Here is a 17,353-nt window from a genome sequence, read left to right on the forward strand (position 1 = left end):
CTGAGCTACTGAGCACCACACTTGAAAATGCTTGTAATCTAACACCTGCCTCGGTTCGTTCTGGTCGATACAGCATGGTGAAGGCTGTCTACCACGAGGTTAGTTCTGGTTGATTACAGCATGGTGAAGGCTGTCTACCACGAGGTTAGTTCTGGTTGATTACAGCATGGTGAAGGCTGTCTACCACGAGGTTAGTTCTAGTTGATTACAGCATGGTGAAGGCGGTCTACCACAATGTTATTTCTGGTTGATTACACCATGGTGAAGGCTGTCTACCACAAGGTTAGTTCTGGTTGATACAGCATGGTGAAGGCTGCCTACCACAAGGTTAGTTCTGGTTGATACAGCATGGTGAAGGCTGCTTAAAGGGACAATCTGCTGTTCAAACAATATCAAAGTGACACCTTTCGGTTGCGAGTACCAATGCTCTAACCACTAGGCTACGCTGCCGCGCCCCCCCAAAAAAACATTGGACAATAAATTAGATGAGGTACGATTACGAACATCCTACCAACGGGACATCAATAACGGTAATATCTTATGTTTCACAGAATCGTGGCTGAATGATGACATGGATATTCAGTTAGCAGGATACACGCTGCACCAGCTAGATAGAACAGCACACTCCGGTAAGACGAGGGGGGGGGCGGTCTGTGCATATTTGTAAACAACAGCTGGTGCACGAAATCTAAGGAAGAAGAAGAATTTGCTCGCCTGAGGTAGAGTATATTGTGATAAATTGCAGACCACACTACTTGCCTAGAGTTTTCAGCTATACTTTTCGTGGCTGTTTATTTACCACCACAGACAGATGCTGGCACTAAGACCACACTCAGTCAGCTGTATAAGGAAATAAACAAACAGGAAACCACTCACCCAGAGACGACGCTCCTAGTGGCCGGAGACTTTAATGCAGGGAAACTTAAATCAGTTCGATGTAATTTCCATCAACATGTTAAATGTGCAACCAGAGGGAAATCATTTTAGATCACCTGTACTCCACACACAGAGACGTGTACAAAGCTCTCCCTCGCCCTCCATTTGGTAAATCCGACCACAATTCTATCCTCCTGATTCCTGCTTACAAGCAAAAATTAAATCAGGATGCACCAGTGACTCAGTCTATAAAAAAGTGGTCAGATGAAGCAAATGCTAAACTACAGGACTGATTTGCTATCACAGACTGGAACATGTTTCGGGATTCTTCCGATGGCATTGAGGAATACACCACATGAGTCACTGGCTTTATCAATAAGTGCATTGAGGACGTCGTCCCCACAGTGACTGTACATACATACCCCAACCAGAAGCCATGGATTGCAGGCAACATTTGCACTGAGCTAAAGGGTGGAGCTGCCGCGTTCAAGGTGCGGGACTCTAACCCGGAAGCTTATAAGAAATCCTGCTATCCTCTTATCATTGTGGTAGGAGACTTTAACACTGTGTTAAGTACCTCAGTGGACCGTAAAGGTAATCACTCTCCAAACTATTATCACCGTGCCATTAAGGAAATTACAAATATTATGGACACATTAAAAATAGTGGATATTTTGAGACTAAAAAACCCGACCTAGTGAGATATACATGGAGGAGACTTAATCAAGCTAGTCGTCTTGACTACTTTCTTGTCTCTTTCTCTCTTGCATCAAAGGTTAAAGTTTTAATAGGAGACAGAATGTGATCGGATCAAATAATTGTTATCGGATCAAATAACTCTTATAGATTTTCCACGTGGACGGGGATATTGGAAATGTAATCAAAGTTTACTGGAGGACAACTTAGTTAAAAATAAGACAAAATAATTTATAACAGAATTTTTCCAGTATAATATAGGTTCAGCAAATGCCCTTATTGTCTGGGATACCTTCACATGTACCTTCAGAGGTCATTCAATTCAATATTCATCAATAATAAAAAAGCAGTTTCTGGCTAAAGAAACAAGACTAACAAGGGAAATCCATGAACTAATAGTACAGGTAGACCGCAATAAAAACGATACTACAGAGATACAAATAAGTTGGAGGAAAAACAAAAAGAAATTGAGGAACTTATTCAAGAGCACTCTAAAGTAATCTATTACAAAATTAAATCAAACTGGATGGGATATGGAGAAAAATGCACTAAATTCTTCCTGAATCTCCAATACAGGAACACTAACAAAAAGTAATTTGCAGAAACTCGTTACTGAAGACAGTCATCTATGATTCTCCAAATTATATTTTAAAAGAGGAAGCTAAATATTTTAGGTAGATGTTCTCTTTTCCGTCTCCTCTCCCACTGAATGAAGATTACGGTAAGGAATTCTTTAACAAAATTAACCAATGTACAGAAAGATCAGTGCGAAGGCCAAGTTACAGAGGAAGAACCTTTTGAGGCTATTAAATCCTTTCAGTCTGGAAAAACCCCAGGGCTTGATGGCATACCGGTAGAGGTATATCAAGTATTTTTTATATACTAAAAGCTCCATTGTTAGATTGTTTTAACTACTCCTATAGAAATGGTAGTCTGTCAGGTACCCAGCAGGAAGGTCTGATTTCTCTATTATTAAAACAAGACCCAGATGGCAAATATAAAGACCCGATCTATCTAAAAAAACTGGAGGCCCCTTTACACTTCAATGTTGTGATGCAGAAATACTAGCAAAATGCATAGCACTCAGAATTAAAAGGGTTTTACCAGGTATTGTTCATCCTGATCAGACAGGTTTTTTACATGGGCGATACATTGGAGATAATATACGACAACTACTAGAAATAATAGAACATCATGAAACAAATAAGAAGCCAGGAATGATATTTATAGCGGATTTTGAAAAGGAATTTTTATCAAGTAAGACTGGATTTTATTTATAAATGCCTGGATTTTTTTCAATTTTGGTAACTCTCTTATAAAATGGCTAAACATAATGTATAGCAACCCCAGGTGTAAAATAGTAAATAACGGCTACTTCTCAGAGAGCTTTGAATTGTCAAGAGGAGTTAAACAAGGGTGTCCGCTGTTACCATATCTATTCCAATAACAACATTAGAGTCTTAAAAACAAAGGTGTCCATGTATGCCAATGACTCAAGTTTTACGTTAAGTCCGCAAGCTAGATCCTTGCAATGTCTCATTAAAGATCTATAACTTTTCTGTACACTCTGGACTAAAACCTAATATTATGTATTGGATCCTTAAAAAATACAACTTTTACATTACCTTGCAGCTTAACAATAAATTGGGCTGATGGTGACGTAGACATACTCGGTATTCATATCACAAAAGATACAAATAAGCTATCCACAATGAATTTCAATAGAAAACTTGTAAAAATAGACAAGATCCTGCAACCTTGGAGAGTTAAATACCTGACTATTTATGGAAAAATTGCCCTGATTAACTCCTTAGAATTTTACTCACTTACTTATGGCTGAACTCAAATGTGCTGGTTGGCATGAAAGATGTTTGAAGGCATATCTCAGTTTACTTACTTATCATGCCTACTCCTGATTTCATTTTTTCCTGAGCAAAAAATATTTCACTTTATCTGGGACGCTAAACCAGACAAAACAAAACGTGCCTATCTATATAATGAATATGAACTGGGTGGGTTGAGATTATTAAATATAAAAGCACTAAACCTCTCTCTAAAAGCTTCACTCATTCAAACTTCAAGTAGGTTAATAAGAAAAGCTCATCCATTGTTTAAAAACTTATGATACTTTTTTCAAAGTAGAGCTGGCTACAATTTCAATTTTATGGTCAAATGTGCTGGTTGATAAAATACCTGTATTTATGTGAAAGATGTTTCACTTAGTCTTTCTCATGTAAACATTTGTACGGCCCATTACATCACTCTGCGTGACATCTACACCAGGCGGTGTCAGAGGAAGGTTGTCAATGACCCCAGAAGTCTTAGACTGTAGTCTAGGACATTAGTTTTCATAAGACTCCTGAACAGGTAATCAAATGGCCTTACTCTGTTCCCCCGTCTCTTGCTGGTTTTGTTTATCATATATGCAGAAGTCTACATATACATACAGTGGGGAGTATTTAGTCAGCATTAGTCAGGCCTGTAAATCATAGGTACACTTCAACTATGACAGACTCCAGAAAATCACATTGTAGGATTTTTAATGAATTTATTTCAAATTATGGTGGAAAATAAGTATTTGGTCACCTACAAACAAGAGGATTTCTGGCTCTCACAGACCTGTAACTTCCTCTTGGCATTACCTGTATTAACTTCACTGTTATTTTTCACTGTCTATTTACTGTTTTATTTCTTTACTTACATATTGTTCATGTCTTTTTTTGTGGTTTTTGCATGTCACTGTAAGAAGGCAGACAAATAAACTTTGATTTTGATTTGTTTTAACCATGCAGTGTTTGTTTAGAATGATTATGGTTTCAAACAAAGGAGTAAAACAAGCTCATAGGCATCTACAAGATATATTATTCAAGGATCAATGGGTAAATATAATAATAATGGGTAAATATAATAAGTTTAGTCTAAAACTGGGTGTAGCAATTGCAGATTGCTTTTAATGACATTTGATTGATTGAAACAGACTAGCTGTACAAAGTCTGTCATGTTGAGACATGCCAGTGTTTTAGCACATCTTTATTTCATGACAAAGTCAATCATTAATTTAGGAACAATGAGTATGTTTTGCACACTAATAATGGTTTTGGCAGAAGGCAGAGTATGGCATTAGTCATGTAAACACCTTACTCTGCGTGTCTTGTGGTTTTGACAGAAGGCAGAGTATGGCATTAGTCATGTAAACACCTTACTCTGCGTGTCTGGTGGTTTTGGCAGAAGGCAGAGTATGGCATTAGTCATGTAAACACCTTACTCTGTGTGTCTTAATAGGCGTAAGGTCATCATCAAAGTAAGCATCCGCTGATTGAAACACCTGGTTTTTCTGAACAATCTTTGGAATGATTAGGACATGTAAACAGCTTAATCCATCGTTGCTGTGGTGTATTTGATCTTGTGCCTGCACTGGGTAGCGCAAGCTTCCTTCTTGTGCACGAGTGAAATTATTTTGCAAAAACTGAAAGTATGCCGTTTATAAATTGTTTTCACATACGAACTTTGTGTCTGAACTCAGAATGACATGGTCACTGTGGTAGAGCCTTAATTTTTATTACTGATGTTCTGCATTTATCAAAGTCCCACCATGTAGCCTCATTTCAAATGTGTCCATGTAAACAGGATTATCAGGGAAATGTTTCTTCTTGCAAAGCAAGTGAACACTTTAAATGAACTATTATATCAGCCTGACTAGCCACAATAATCATGTAACCATTCTGAGAGCTGTTTTTACAGCATTTTGCCCCCTCCATGAAGAGAAGTATGGTGCTTCTTAGAGCTTCTCCAATACAGGAAGAGATGTTTTAGGAGGTTTCTGCAAGAGTAGTTAAACCTTTTTTTATTTGAAGCAACAGTCTACCGTTTCATTCCTTTAATTTGTCCTCCATTAGAAGCTTCATGGTACAGGTCCAGACTCCACAGGACATGGCACTATATCCCCCAGTGACGTGAGTATGACATGATGCATCCTAACACACTCTAATCTACATGGCTGGTCGGCCTGGTACTTCCAAATGGCTGTTTGTTTTGTTGCACCCTAGCTTTCTATGGGCTGACCGTCACCCTAGCTTTCTGTGGGCTGACCGTCACCCTAGCTTTCTGTGGGCTGACCGTCACCCTGGAGTTTCTCTGGGCTGACCGTCACCCTAGCTTTCTGTGGGCTGACCGTCACCCTAGCTTTCTCTGGGCTGACCGTCACCCTAGCTTTCTCTGGGCCGACCGCCACCCTAGCTTTCTCTGGGCTGACCGTCACCCTAGCTTTCTCTGGGCTGACCGTCACCCTAGCTTTCTCTGGGCTGACCGTCACCCTAGCTTTCTCTGGATTGACAGTCACCCTAGCTTTCTCTGGATTGACAGTCACCCTGGCTTTTCTCTGGGCTGACCGTCACTGGACATTCACTTCTCTGTCTGTTGTTCTCGCTTTGTCGTCTTCTCTCGCTCTGTCCGTCTGTCTGCGTCTCGGTAGAGCGCATCTCAGTAGGGTGCGTCTGTTCTGCACAACAGCTGCTTCTCTTCTCTCACTGATCTGTTCTAATACTTTTAGAGTCGTTGTCTGTAGGGATGTAGATGTAGATGACGTTACTGAGAAATACTGCTGACTGACTGGCTGATATCTACATTCACACAGCATGGGAGCTGGGTAGTTTAATAAATAACGACTGGAACGTAGGGCTGGCACAATTACCATATAACCGTGTGGATGAGGACTGTCGTGAAAATAACCCTCATAACCATTTGCTCGTGCAAAATAATGCATTTTTTGTAATGTCAGTTGAATCAACAAATCACAGCACACATTGATGGGTTAACTTAATTAATTTAGTGATGGGGTTACTTTTAAGGAATTGACATCCAGCTTTGCTCCTATGGGTACACTCCCCAATGGCCTCCATTCCACCCATTGTGCCATCATTGACTTCAATGGGGATACTCGTTCTTTTCAAATTTCAATCAAATGTATTTATAAATCCCTTTTTACATCAGCCAATGTCACAAAGTGCTGTACAGAAACCCAGCCTAAAACCCCAAACAGCAAGCCATACAGATGTAGAAGCACGGTGGCTAGGAAAAACTCCCTAGGAAAGCAGGAACCTAGGAAGAAACCTAGAGAGGAACCAGGCTCTGAGGGGTGGCTAGTCCTCTTCTGGCTGTGCCGGGTGGCGATAGTACATGGCCATTAAGGCCAGATTGTTCAAGATGTTCAAACGTTCATAGATAACCTCTGATTGACCCAAGTGGTTTTAAGACCGCAGGTGCGGTAGAGGGAGACAAAAATAACAGGTCCAGGACAAGGTAGCACGTCCGGTGAACTGGTCAGGGTTCCATAGCCACAGGCAGAACAGTTAAAACTGGAGCAGCAACAAGTCCAGGTGGACTGGGGACAGTCAGGAGTCATCAGGCCAGGTAGTCCTGAGGCATGGTCCTAGAGCTCAGATCCTCCGGCAGGGGAACAGAGAGAATTGGAAGGAGCATACTTAAATTCACACAGGACACCAGATAATACAGGAGAATTCCACCAGATGTAGCAGACTGACCCTAGTCCCCGGCACATACAGTACCAGTCAAAGGTTTGGACACACCTACTCATTCCAGGGTTTTATTTTGACTATTTTCTATATTGTAGAATAATAGTGGATACATCACAACTATGAAATAACACATATGGAATAATGTAGTAACAGAAAAGTGTTAAACAAATCAAAATATATTTTTGGAGATTGTTCAATGTCGCCACCATTTGCCTTAATGACAGCTTTACACACTTGGCATTCTCTCAACCAACTTCATGAGGTAGTCACCTGGAATGCATTCCAATTATCAGGTGTGCCTTGTTAAAAGTTCATTTGTGGAATTTCTTTCCTCCTTAATGCATTTGAGCCAATCAGTTGTGTTGTGATGGGGAACGGGTGGTATACAGAAGATAGTCCTATTTGGTCAAATATCAAGTTCATATTATGGCAAGAACCGCTCAAATAAGCAAAGAAACAACAATCCATCATTACATGAAGGTTAGTCAATCTGGAAAATGTCAAGTACTTTGAATGTTTCTTCAAGTGCAGTCTCAAAAACCATGAAGCGCTATGATGAAAGTGGGTCGCATGAGGACCCCCACTGGAAAGGAAGACCCAGAGTTACCTCTGCTGCAGAGGATAAGTTCATTAGAGATACCAGCCTCAAACTGCAGCCCAAATAAGTACTTCAGAGGTCAAGTAACAGACATCTCAACATCAACTGTTCAGAGGAGACTGCGTGAATCAGGCCTTCATGGTTAAATTGCTGCAAAGAAATCACTACTAAAGGACACCAATAATAAGAAGAGAGTTGCTTGGGCCAAGAAACATAAGCAATGGATACCGGTGGAAATCTGTCCATTGGTCTGATGAGTCCAAATTTGTGATTTTTGTTCCAACCGCCGTGTCTTTGTTAAATCAAATTTTATTGGTCACATACAAATTGTTAGCAGATATTAATGAGTGTAGCGAAATGCTTGTGCTTCTAGTTCCGATCTAACAATTTCACAACAACTACCTTATACACACAAGTGTAAAGGAATGAATAAGAATATGTACATATAAATCAATGGACGAGCGATGGCCGTGCGGCATAGGCAAGATGCAGTACATGGTATAGAGTACAGTATATACATTTGAAGTCGGAAAGTTTACATACACTTAGGTTGGAGTCATTAAAACTTGTTTTTCAACCACTTCACACATTTCTTGTTAACAAACTATAGTTTTGGCAAGTCGGTTAGGACATCTACTTTGTGCATGACACAAGGAATTTTTCCTACAATTGTTTACAGAAAGATTATTTCACAAATTCACTGTGTCACAATTCCAGTGGGCCAGAAGTTTACATGCACTAAGTTGACTGTGCCTTTAAACAACTTGGAAAATTCCAGAAAATTATGTCATGGCTTTAAAAGCTTCTGATTTGAGTCAGTTGGAGGTTTACCTGTGGATGTATTTCAAGGCCTACCTTCAAACTCAGTGCCTTTTTGCTTGACATCATGGGAAAATCAAAAGAAATTGTAGGCCTCCACAGTCTGGTTCATCCTTGGGAGCAATTTCCAAACGCCTGAAGGTACCACGTTCATCTGTACAAACAATTGTACGCAAGTATAAACACTATGGGACCACACAGCCATCATTCCGCTCAGGAAGGAGACGCGTTCTGTCTCCTAGAGATGAACGTACTTCGGTGCAAAAAGTGCAAATCAATCCCAGAACAACAGCAAAGGACCTTGTGAAGATGCTGGAGGAAACAGGTACAAAAGTATCTATATCCACGAGTCCTATGTTGATAGAACCTGAACCACTCAGCAAGGAAGAAGCCACTGCTCCAAACCGCCACAAAAAAAGCCAGACAACAGTTTGCAACTGCACATGGGGACAAAGATTGTACTTTTTGGAGAGATGTCCTCTGGTCTGATGAAACAAAAATAGAACTATTAATGACCATCGTTATGTTTGGAGGAAAAAGGGGGAGGCTTGCAAGCCAAAGAACACCATCCCAACCATGAAGCACGGGGGTGGCAGTATCATGTTGTGGGGGTGCTTTGCTGCACGAGGGACTGGTAGACTTCACAAAATAGATGGCGGAATGAGGAATGAGGAAGGAAAATGTATGTGAATATATTGAAGCAACATCTCAAGACATCAGTCAAAAAGTTAAAGCTTGGTCGCAAATGGTTCTTCCAAATGGACATTGACCCCAAGCATACTTTCAAAATTGTGACAAAATGGCTTAAGGAAAACAAAGTCAAGGTATTAGAGTGGCCATCACAAAGCCTTGACCTCGATCCTATCGAAAAGTTGTGGACAGAACTGAAAAAGCGTGTGCGAGCAAGGAGGCCTACAAACCTGACTCAGTTACACCAGCTCTGTCAGGAGGAATGGGCCAAAATTCACTTGTGGGAAGCTTGTGGAAGGCTATCTGAAAAGTTTGACCCAAGTTACACAATTTAAAGGCAATGCTACCAAATACGAATTGAGTGTATGTAAACTTCTGACCCACTGCGATTGTGATGAAAGATATAAAATCTGAAATAAATCATTCTCTCTACTATTATTCTGACATTTCACATTCTTAAAATAAAGTGGTGATCCTAACTGACCTAGGGAATTTTTTACTAGGATTATAATGTCAGGAATTGTGAAAAACTGAGGTTAATGTATTTTGCTGAGGTGTATATAAACCTCTGACTTCAACTGTACATATGAGATGAGTAATGTAGGGTATGTAAACATTATATAAAGTGTCATTATTTAAAGTGACTAGTGATACATTTATTACATCCAATATTTTATTGTTAATGTGGCTAGAGATTTTGAGTCAGTATGTTGGCAGCAGCCACTCATTGTTAGTGATGGCTGTTTCACAGTCCGTGATTGACTGTAGACCCTGCCACATACGTCCCGTGTCTGAGCCATTGAATTGTGACTCTACTTTGTCTCTCTACTGACGCTTAGCTTGTTTGATTGCCTTGCTTAGGTAATAGCTACACTGTTTGTATTCGGTCATGTTTTCTGTCGCCTTGCCCTGATTAAAAGCAGTGGTTTGCGCTTTCAGTTTTACGTGAATGCTGCCATCAATCCACAGTTTCTGGTTGGGGAAGGTTTAAATAGTCACCGTGGGTATGACATCCCCGATGCACTTGCTAAAAAAACTTGCTCACCGAATCAGCGTATACATCAATGTTGTTGTTCGACGCTATCCAGAACATATCCCAGTCCACGTGATCGACGCAATCTTGAAGCGTGGAATCAGGTTGGTCGGACCAGCGTTGAACAGACCTGAGCATGGGCGTTTCCTGTGCAATGTGCCTGTCTACGGAGCCTGACCAGAAGACCCCTCCATCTCCCCCTTCTGCGGCGCCATTGTTTTAGGTCGCCTACTGGGATCTGATCCATTGTCCTGGGTGGTGGTCCAAACAGAGGATCCGCTTCGGGAAAGTCGTATTCCTGGTCGTAATGTTGGTAAGTTCACGTTGCTCCAATAGTTCTTCCCGGCTGTATGTATTAAGACTTAAGATTTCCTGTGGTAACAGTGTAAAAAATAATACATATCAAAATACTGCAGCGTTTCCTTAGAACGCAACGCGAAGCGAGGCGAACGACAGATTTGTGCCTTGTCAGATCGGGGGTTTGAACTTGCAACCTTCCGGTTACTAGTCCAACGCTCTAACCACTAGGCTACCCTGCATGGTTACCACAGCATTCTGCAGCGAAACGCCATCCCATCTGGTTTGGGCTTAGTGGGACCATAATTTGTTTTTCAACAGGACAATGACCCAAAACACACCTCCAGACTGTGTAAGGACTATTTGACCAAGAAGGAGAGTGATGTAGTGTTGCATCAAAGGACCTGGCCTCCACAATCACCTGACCTCAACCCACTTGAGATGGTTTGAGATGAGTTTGACCACAGAGTGAAGGAAAAGCAGCCAACAAGTGTTCAGCATAGGTGGGAACTCCTTTATAGACTTTTGGAAAAGCATTCCAGGTGAAGCTGGTTGAGAGCGTGTCAACAGTGTGCAAAGCTATTATCAAGGCAAAGTGTGGGTAATTTGAAGAATCTCAAATATAAAATATATTTTGATTTTTTTAAACACTTTTTTGGTTGCTACATGATTCCATATGTGTTATTTCATAGTTTTGATGTCTTCACTATTATTTTACAATGTAGAAAATACTAAAAATAAAGAAAAAAACGCTTGAATGAGTAGGTGTGTGCAAACTTTTAACTGGTTCTGTAAACTATTACAGCATTAATAGTTGAGGCTGAGATGGGGCGGGCCGGGGGGACAACGACACTGGCCCCAAAGCACAGCCCCCACACCACTAGAGGGATATCAACAGACCACCAACTTACTACCCTAAGACAAGGCTGAGTATAGCCCACGAAGATCTCCTCCACCACATGAGCCCGATGGTACACAAAACCGGACAGAAAGAAAACGTCTGTGAAGCAACCCACTCAAGTGACACACCCCTGCTAGGGATTGAAGAGCACGAGTAAACCAGTGACTCAGCCACCATAATAGAGGCCTTCAAAAGACTTAAAGGTCGAGACCGAGTCTCTCACATGGGTAGACAGACCATTCCATAAATATGTGGCTCTATAGGAGAAAGGCCTGCCTCCAGCTGTTTACTTAAAAATTCTAGGGACAATAAGGAGGCCTGCATCTTGTGACCGTAGCGTACTTGTATGCATGTACGGCAGGACCAAATTGGAGAGGGAGGTAGGAGCATGTAATGCTTTGTAGGTTAACAGTAAAACCTTGAAATCAGCCCTAGCGTTTACAGGAAGCCAGTGTAGAGAGGCTAGCACTGGAGTAAAATGATCAAATTTTGGGGTTCTAGTCAAAATTCTAGCAGCCGTGTTCAGCACTAATTGATGTTTATTTAGTGCTTTATCCGGGTAGCCGGAAAGTAGAGCATTGCAGTAGCCTAATCTAGAAGTGACACCAGCATAGATTTGCTTTTCTGCATCGTTTTTTGACAAAAAGTATCTGAGCTTTGCAATGTTACGTAGATAGGAAAAAAACTTTCCTTGAAATATTCTTATGTTTTTTTTAATTTGAAACAACTGTACAACCATCACGATTAATTGTCAGATCCTACAGCAGATCTCTTTGTTTCTTTGGACTAGCATGTTTTGTTTTGTCCAAGTGTAAATGTAAAACACCACAGGCTTCCAGGGCAAATATCGGGCTTCACCATTGAAATGCACAGCTGTGTGTCGTCCGTATAGCGGTGAAAGTTGACATTGTGTTTCTGAATGACATCACCAATCGGTAGAATATATAGTCAACCTTGAGGAACGCCGAAACTTACAATTGATGTGTCAGAGGACAAACCATCCACAGACAACTTAACTGATATCTTTCCGACAGACCAATTAGGGCTTCCAATCTTCTAAAGAATGTGGCGATCGATGGTGTCAAATCAAATTGTATTTGTCACGTGCCGAATACAACAGGTGTAGTAGACCTTACTGTGAAATGCTTACTTACAAGCCCTTAACCAACATTGCATTTCAAGAAATATAGGTAAGAATATTGACTAAATACCCTAAAGTATAAAATGTAATAAAGCAATACGATAAAATAACAGTCACAAGGCTATATACCATGGCCTATTTATTGCCAAGCCTCTCTTATCCTACCTCATTTGCACATGCTGTTTATAGATTTTCTACTGTATTATTGGTTGTATGCTTGTTTATTCCATGTGTAACTCTGTGTTGTATGTGTCAAACTGCTTTGCTTTATCTTGGCCAGGTCGCAGTTGCAAATGAGAACTCTCAACTAGCCTACCTGGTGAAATAAAATAAATACTGGGGGTACCGATACTGAGTTAGTGTGCTGGGGTAGAGGTTAGTCGAGGTAATTTGTACATATAGGTAGTGGTAAAGTGACTATGCATAGATAATAAACAGAGAGTAGCAGCAGTTTAAAACAAAGGGTAGGAGTGTGTCAATGTAAATATAAAAATGTTGGCCTTCCTCTAACATTGCCTGGTATAGAGGTCCTAGATAGCAGGAAGCCAGTGATGTACTGGGCCGTGCGCATTACCCTTTGTAGAGCCTTCTGGATGGATGTTGAGCCGTTGCCATACCAGGCGGTGATGCAACTAGGCAGGATGCACTTGATGGTGCAGCTGTAGAACTTTTTGAAGATCTGCGAACCCATGCCAAAAGTTTCAGTCTCCTGAGGGGGAAAAGGTGTTTTCTAACCCTCTTCGAGACTGTCTTGGTGTGCTTCGACCATGATAGTTTGTTGGTGATGTGGACACCAAGGAACTTAACTCTCGACCCGCTCCACTATAGCCCCGTCGATGTCAATGGGGATGTGTTTGACCATCCTTTTCCTGTAGTCCACGATCAGCTCCTTTGTCTGTTAAGAGAGATGTTCTCCTGGCACCATACTGCCAGGTATCTGACCTCCTCCCTATAGGCTGTCTCATTGTTGTCGGTGATCAGGCCTACCACTGTTGTCGTCAGCAAACTTAATGATGGTGATGGAGTTGAGCCTGGCCGTGCAGTCATGAGTGAACAGGGAGTACAGGAGGGACCTAAGTACACACCCTTGAGGGGCCCCAGTGTTGAGGATCAGCGTGGCAGATGTGTTGTTGCCTACCCTTACCACCTGGGGGCGGCCCGTCAGGAAGTCCAGGATCCAGTTGCAGAGGGAGGTGTTTAGGCCCAGGGTCTTTAGCTTCGTGATGAGCTTTGTGGGCACTATGCTGTTGAACACAGTGCTGCAGTCAATGAACAGCATTCTCACATAGGTGTTCCTTTTGTCCATATGGGAAAGTTCAGTGTGGAGTGCGATTGAGATTGCACCATCTGTGGATCTGTTGGGGCGGTATGCGAATTGGAGTGGGTCTAGGGTTTCCGGGATGATGGTGTTGAGTCATGACCAGCCATGGCCAGCCTTTCAAAGCACTTCATGGCTACTCATGTGAGTGCTACGAGGCGGTAGTCATTTAGGCAGGTTACCTTTGCTTTCTTGGGCACAGATACTATGGTGGTCTGCTTGAAACATGTAGGTATTACAGACTGAGTCAGGGAGAGGTTGAAAATGTCAGTCGAGACACTTGCCAGTTGGTCCGCGCATGCTCTGAGTACACGAACTGGTAATCCGTCTGGCCCAGCGGCCTTGTGAATGTTGATCTGTTTAAAGGTCTCGCTTACATTGGCCAAGGAGAGTGTGAACACACAGTCATCCGGAACAGCTGGTGCTCATGCATGCTTCAGTGTTGCTTTCCTTGATGCGAGCATATGCAGCATTAAGCTTGACTGTATTAGGCTCGTGGCTGGGTTTCCCTTTGTAGTCCGTAATAGTTTGCAAGCTCTACCACATCTGACAAGAGCCGGTGTAGTACGATTGAGTCTTAGTCCTGTATTTACGCTTTGCCTATATGGTGGTTCATCTGAGGGCATAGCGAGATTTCTTATAAGCGTCCGGATTAGTGTCCCACTTTCAAGCGGCAGCTCTAGCCTTTAGCTCGGGGCGAATGTTGCCTGTTATCCATGGATTCTGGTTGGGATATGTACACTCGGTCAATGTGGGGACTGAGGTGGTATACTCCTCAATGCCATTGGATGAATCCTGGAACATATTCCAGCTTGTGCTAGCAAAAATCGTCCTGTTGCTTAGCATCTGCCTCATCTGACCACTTCCGTATTGAGTGTGTCATAGGTAATTTCTGCTTTAGTTTTTGCTGGTAAGCAGGAATCAGGAGGATAAAATTTGTCAGATTTGCCAAATGGAAGGCGAGGGAGAGCTTTGTATGCCTTTGTTTGGAGTAACACGGGACATGCTGGTAGAAATGTAAACGGTAAAAACGGATATAAGTTTGCCTGTTAAAGTCCCCGGCCACTAGGAGCGCCGCCTCTGGATGAGCGTTTTCCTGTTTGCTTATGGCCTTATACAGCTTATTGAGTGCGGTCTTAGTGCATCGGTTTGTGGTGGTAAATAGGCAGCTATGAAAAATATAGGTAAACTCTCTTGGTAGATAGTGTGGTCAACAGCTTATCATGAGGTACTCTACCTCAGGCGAGCAATACTTTGAGACTTCCTTGATACATTGCACACTAGGTTTTATTGACATCGACACACACCCCTACCCGTCGTCTTACCAGTTGTAGCTGTTCTGTCCTGTCGATGCACAGAAAACCCAGCCCACCATATATTATCCGTGTCGTCGTTCAGCCATGATTTGGTAAAACATAAGATATTACAGTTTTTAATGTCGTAGGATAGTCTCGAACGGAGATCATCCAGTTTATTCTCCAGTGATTGCACGTTGGCCAATTGAAGGGATGGTAGAGGCGGGTTACCCACTCGCCAACAAATTCTCACAACGCACCCCGATCTCCGCCCCCTGAATTTACGTCTTCACGCGATTGACAGTTATTTGGGCCTGGTCTCTGGGAAGCAGGATATCCTTCATCCAGTTTGAGGTGAGTAATTGCTGTTCTGATATCCAGGGGCAATTTTTGGTCAAAATTATTTTCAAAATAAGTTCCAAACAATGCGGAAAAAAACGAACAAAATAGCACAGTTTGCTAGGAGCCTGTAAAATGGAAGCCATCTCCTCCGGCCCCATTATCCAAAAGCAGCACTAAGGTCTACGAGTACGAGGACAGATGCAGAGCCTCGGTCTGACGTCATTAAAGGGTAATTTACCACCTTCACAAGTGCAGTCTCAGTGCTATGATGGGGGTCTAAAACTAGTCTGTGTTTTGTATACATTATTTGTCTTCAGGAAGAGATGGAGTTGCTGCGCAACAGCTTTCTCTGTGCGTGTGCTGCCATTCTATTAATATTTCAGCACATATAGTCAGGAGCGGAAAGGACAAAATGTGTGTCTCAAAAAATATTGTTATTAAGGCTGGCCAATTACAGTCATCCAAAATTCCATGACCGTCACAGCCCTTCTATAGCTTGAACAGAAGCTCTTCTCTCTAAGTGAAGAGAATGAGAGGAAATTCAGGGTTATTTGTTACCCGGGCCACCATGTTCCGGCCATATTAACCAGTAAGCCATCTTGTTCTAGGGGCTTTTACACATCTCAGCTGCGTTCCAAACATGTGAAAGACACCCTCTCCCCTCAGCCCTCAAATTAACACTTCTGAGGACGTATCATGACGTATGATGAATTGACATTTGCAGGGCAAGGGAACAATGATTTACTTTTAAATGGACCGCCTGGAAATGTCTCTCGTTCGTCCCACAGTCCTGCTTTCTGTTTTTTTAAGATCTATTGTCTATTATGATTGATGTCTTGGCTCGAGACAACGCATCCGCAGACATCGAATGCTAGCCATCAGATGACATCAGGTAAATTGAAAATTACAATGTATAAGTGTGATGTCAGGAAAAGTTGTACGCGCTAGCTCTTTCCAAAAGCTAACCAAACAAAAACATAATTACTTTTACGATACGTGTTTGTCGTCGTTCTGCCCCTGAACTGGCAGTTAACCCACTGTTCCTAGGCCGTCATTGAAAATAAGAATTTGTTCTTAACTGACTTGCCTAGTAAAATAAAGGTAAAATTTAAAAAAATATTTGTGCCGTCATGTGCATTAGTAGCACAGTTTCAAAGTTATTTACATTAGTTTTTTACTTCCACTTGTATGTTGACTTCTCCGTATTAATGTTGGTTTTATGTTTTGGATTACTTTTCTTAGCGGATTTACAATCATCGTTAATTGAATTATGGGGCGTTTCAGGCCTCGACGTGAACAGAATTTTACACTCGCAAAGTCAATCACAAACGAGTGCTGAGTGGCTTACTTAACTGGCTAATCATTTGGACCAATGGCAAAGATGGCCGCGGGGATCCCCTAAGGTCATAAGGCAAGGGGAAGTGGAGGAAGGTGTGTCTTTAGTGCGTTTGAAATGCTACCCAGGTGATTTATTCTCTGAAACCCTCTCTCAGAGATCATTTTAATAACACAACCAATCACTGTCTTAGTGCTGCTACTACTACTTTACTGCTGATGCTACTACTACTGCTACTACTACTTTACTGCTTATGCTATTACTACTTTACTGCTACTACAAATGTACTACTACTTTACTGCTGATGCTACAACTACTGCTACTTTACTGCTACTACTTTACTGCTTAGGCTATTACTACTTTACTACTACTACTCTACTGCTGATGCTGCTACTAATACTACTTTACTGCTACTTCTTTACTTCTGATGCTACTGCTACTTCTTTACTTCTGATACTACTACTACTTCTTTACTTC

General features: G+C 41.8%; 1 protein-coding gene across 8 annotated transcripts in view; it reads left to right on the top strand.

Annotated features, from left to right (window-relative positions):
* LOC135508444 (V-type proton ATPase subunit H-like) overlaps positions 1 to 17,353 on the top strand; it is an 86,962-nt gene that overhangs the window by 26,311 nt on the left and 43,298 nt on the right. For 7 of the 8 annotated variants that reach the window (XM_064928643.1, XM_064928658.1, XM_064928636.1 and 4 more), the window contains one exon: positions 5,469 to 5,525. The exons of the other annotated variant lie outside the window; for it this stretch is intronic. In XM_064928643.1, the coding sequence (XP_064784715.1) occupies positions 5,469 to 5,525 (57 nt within the window). The remainder of the gene's footprint in view (positions 1 to 5,468; positions 5,526 to 17,353) is intronic. 8 annotated transcript variants of the gene reach the window in all.

This window comes from Oncorhynchus masou, chromosome 3 (assembly GCF_036934945.1).
Source record: "Oncorhynchus masou masou isolate Uvic2021 chromosome 3, UVic_Omas_1.1, whole genome shotgun sequence".
In the NCBI taxonomy this organism is placed as follows: Eukaryota; Metazoa; Chordata; class Actinopteri; order Salmoniformes; family Salmonidae; genus Oncorhynchus; species Oncorhynchus masou.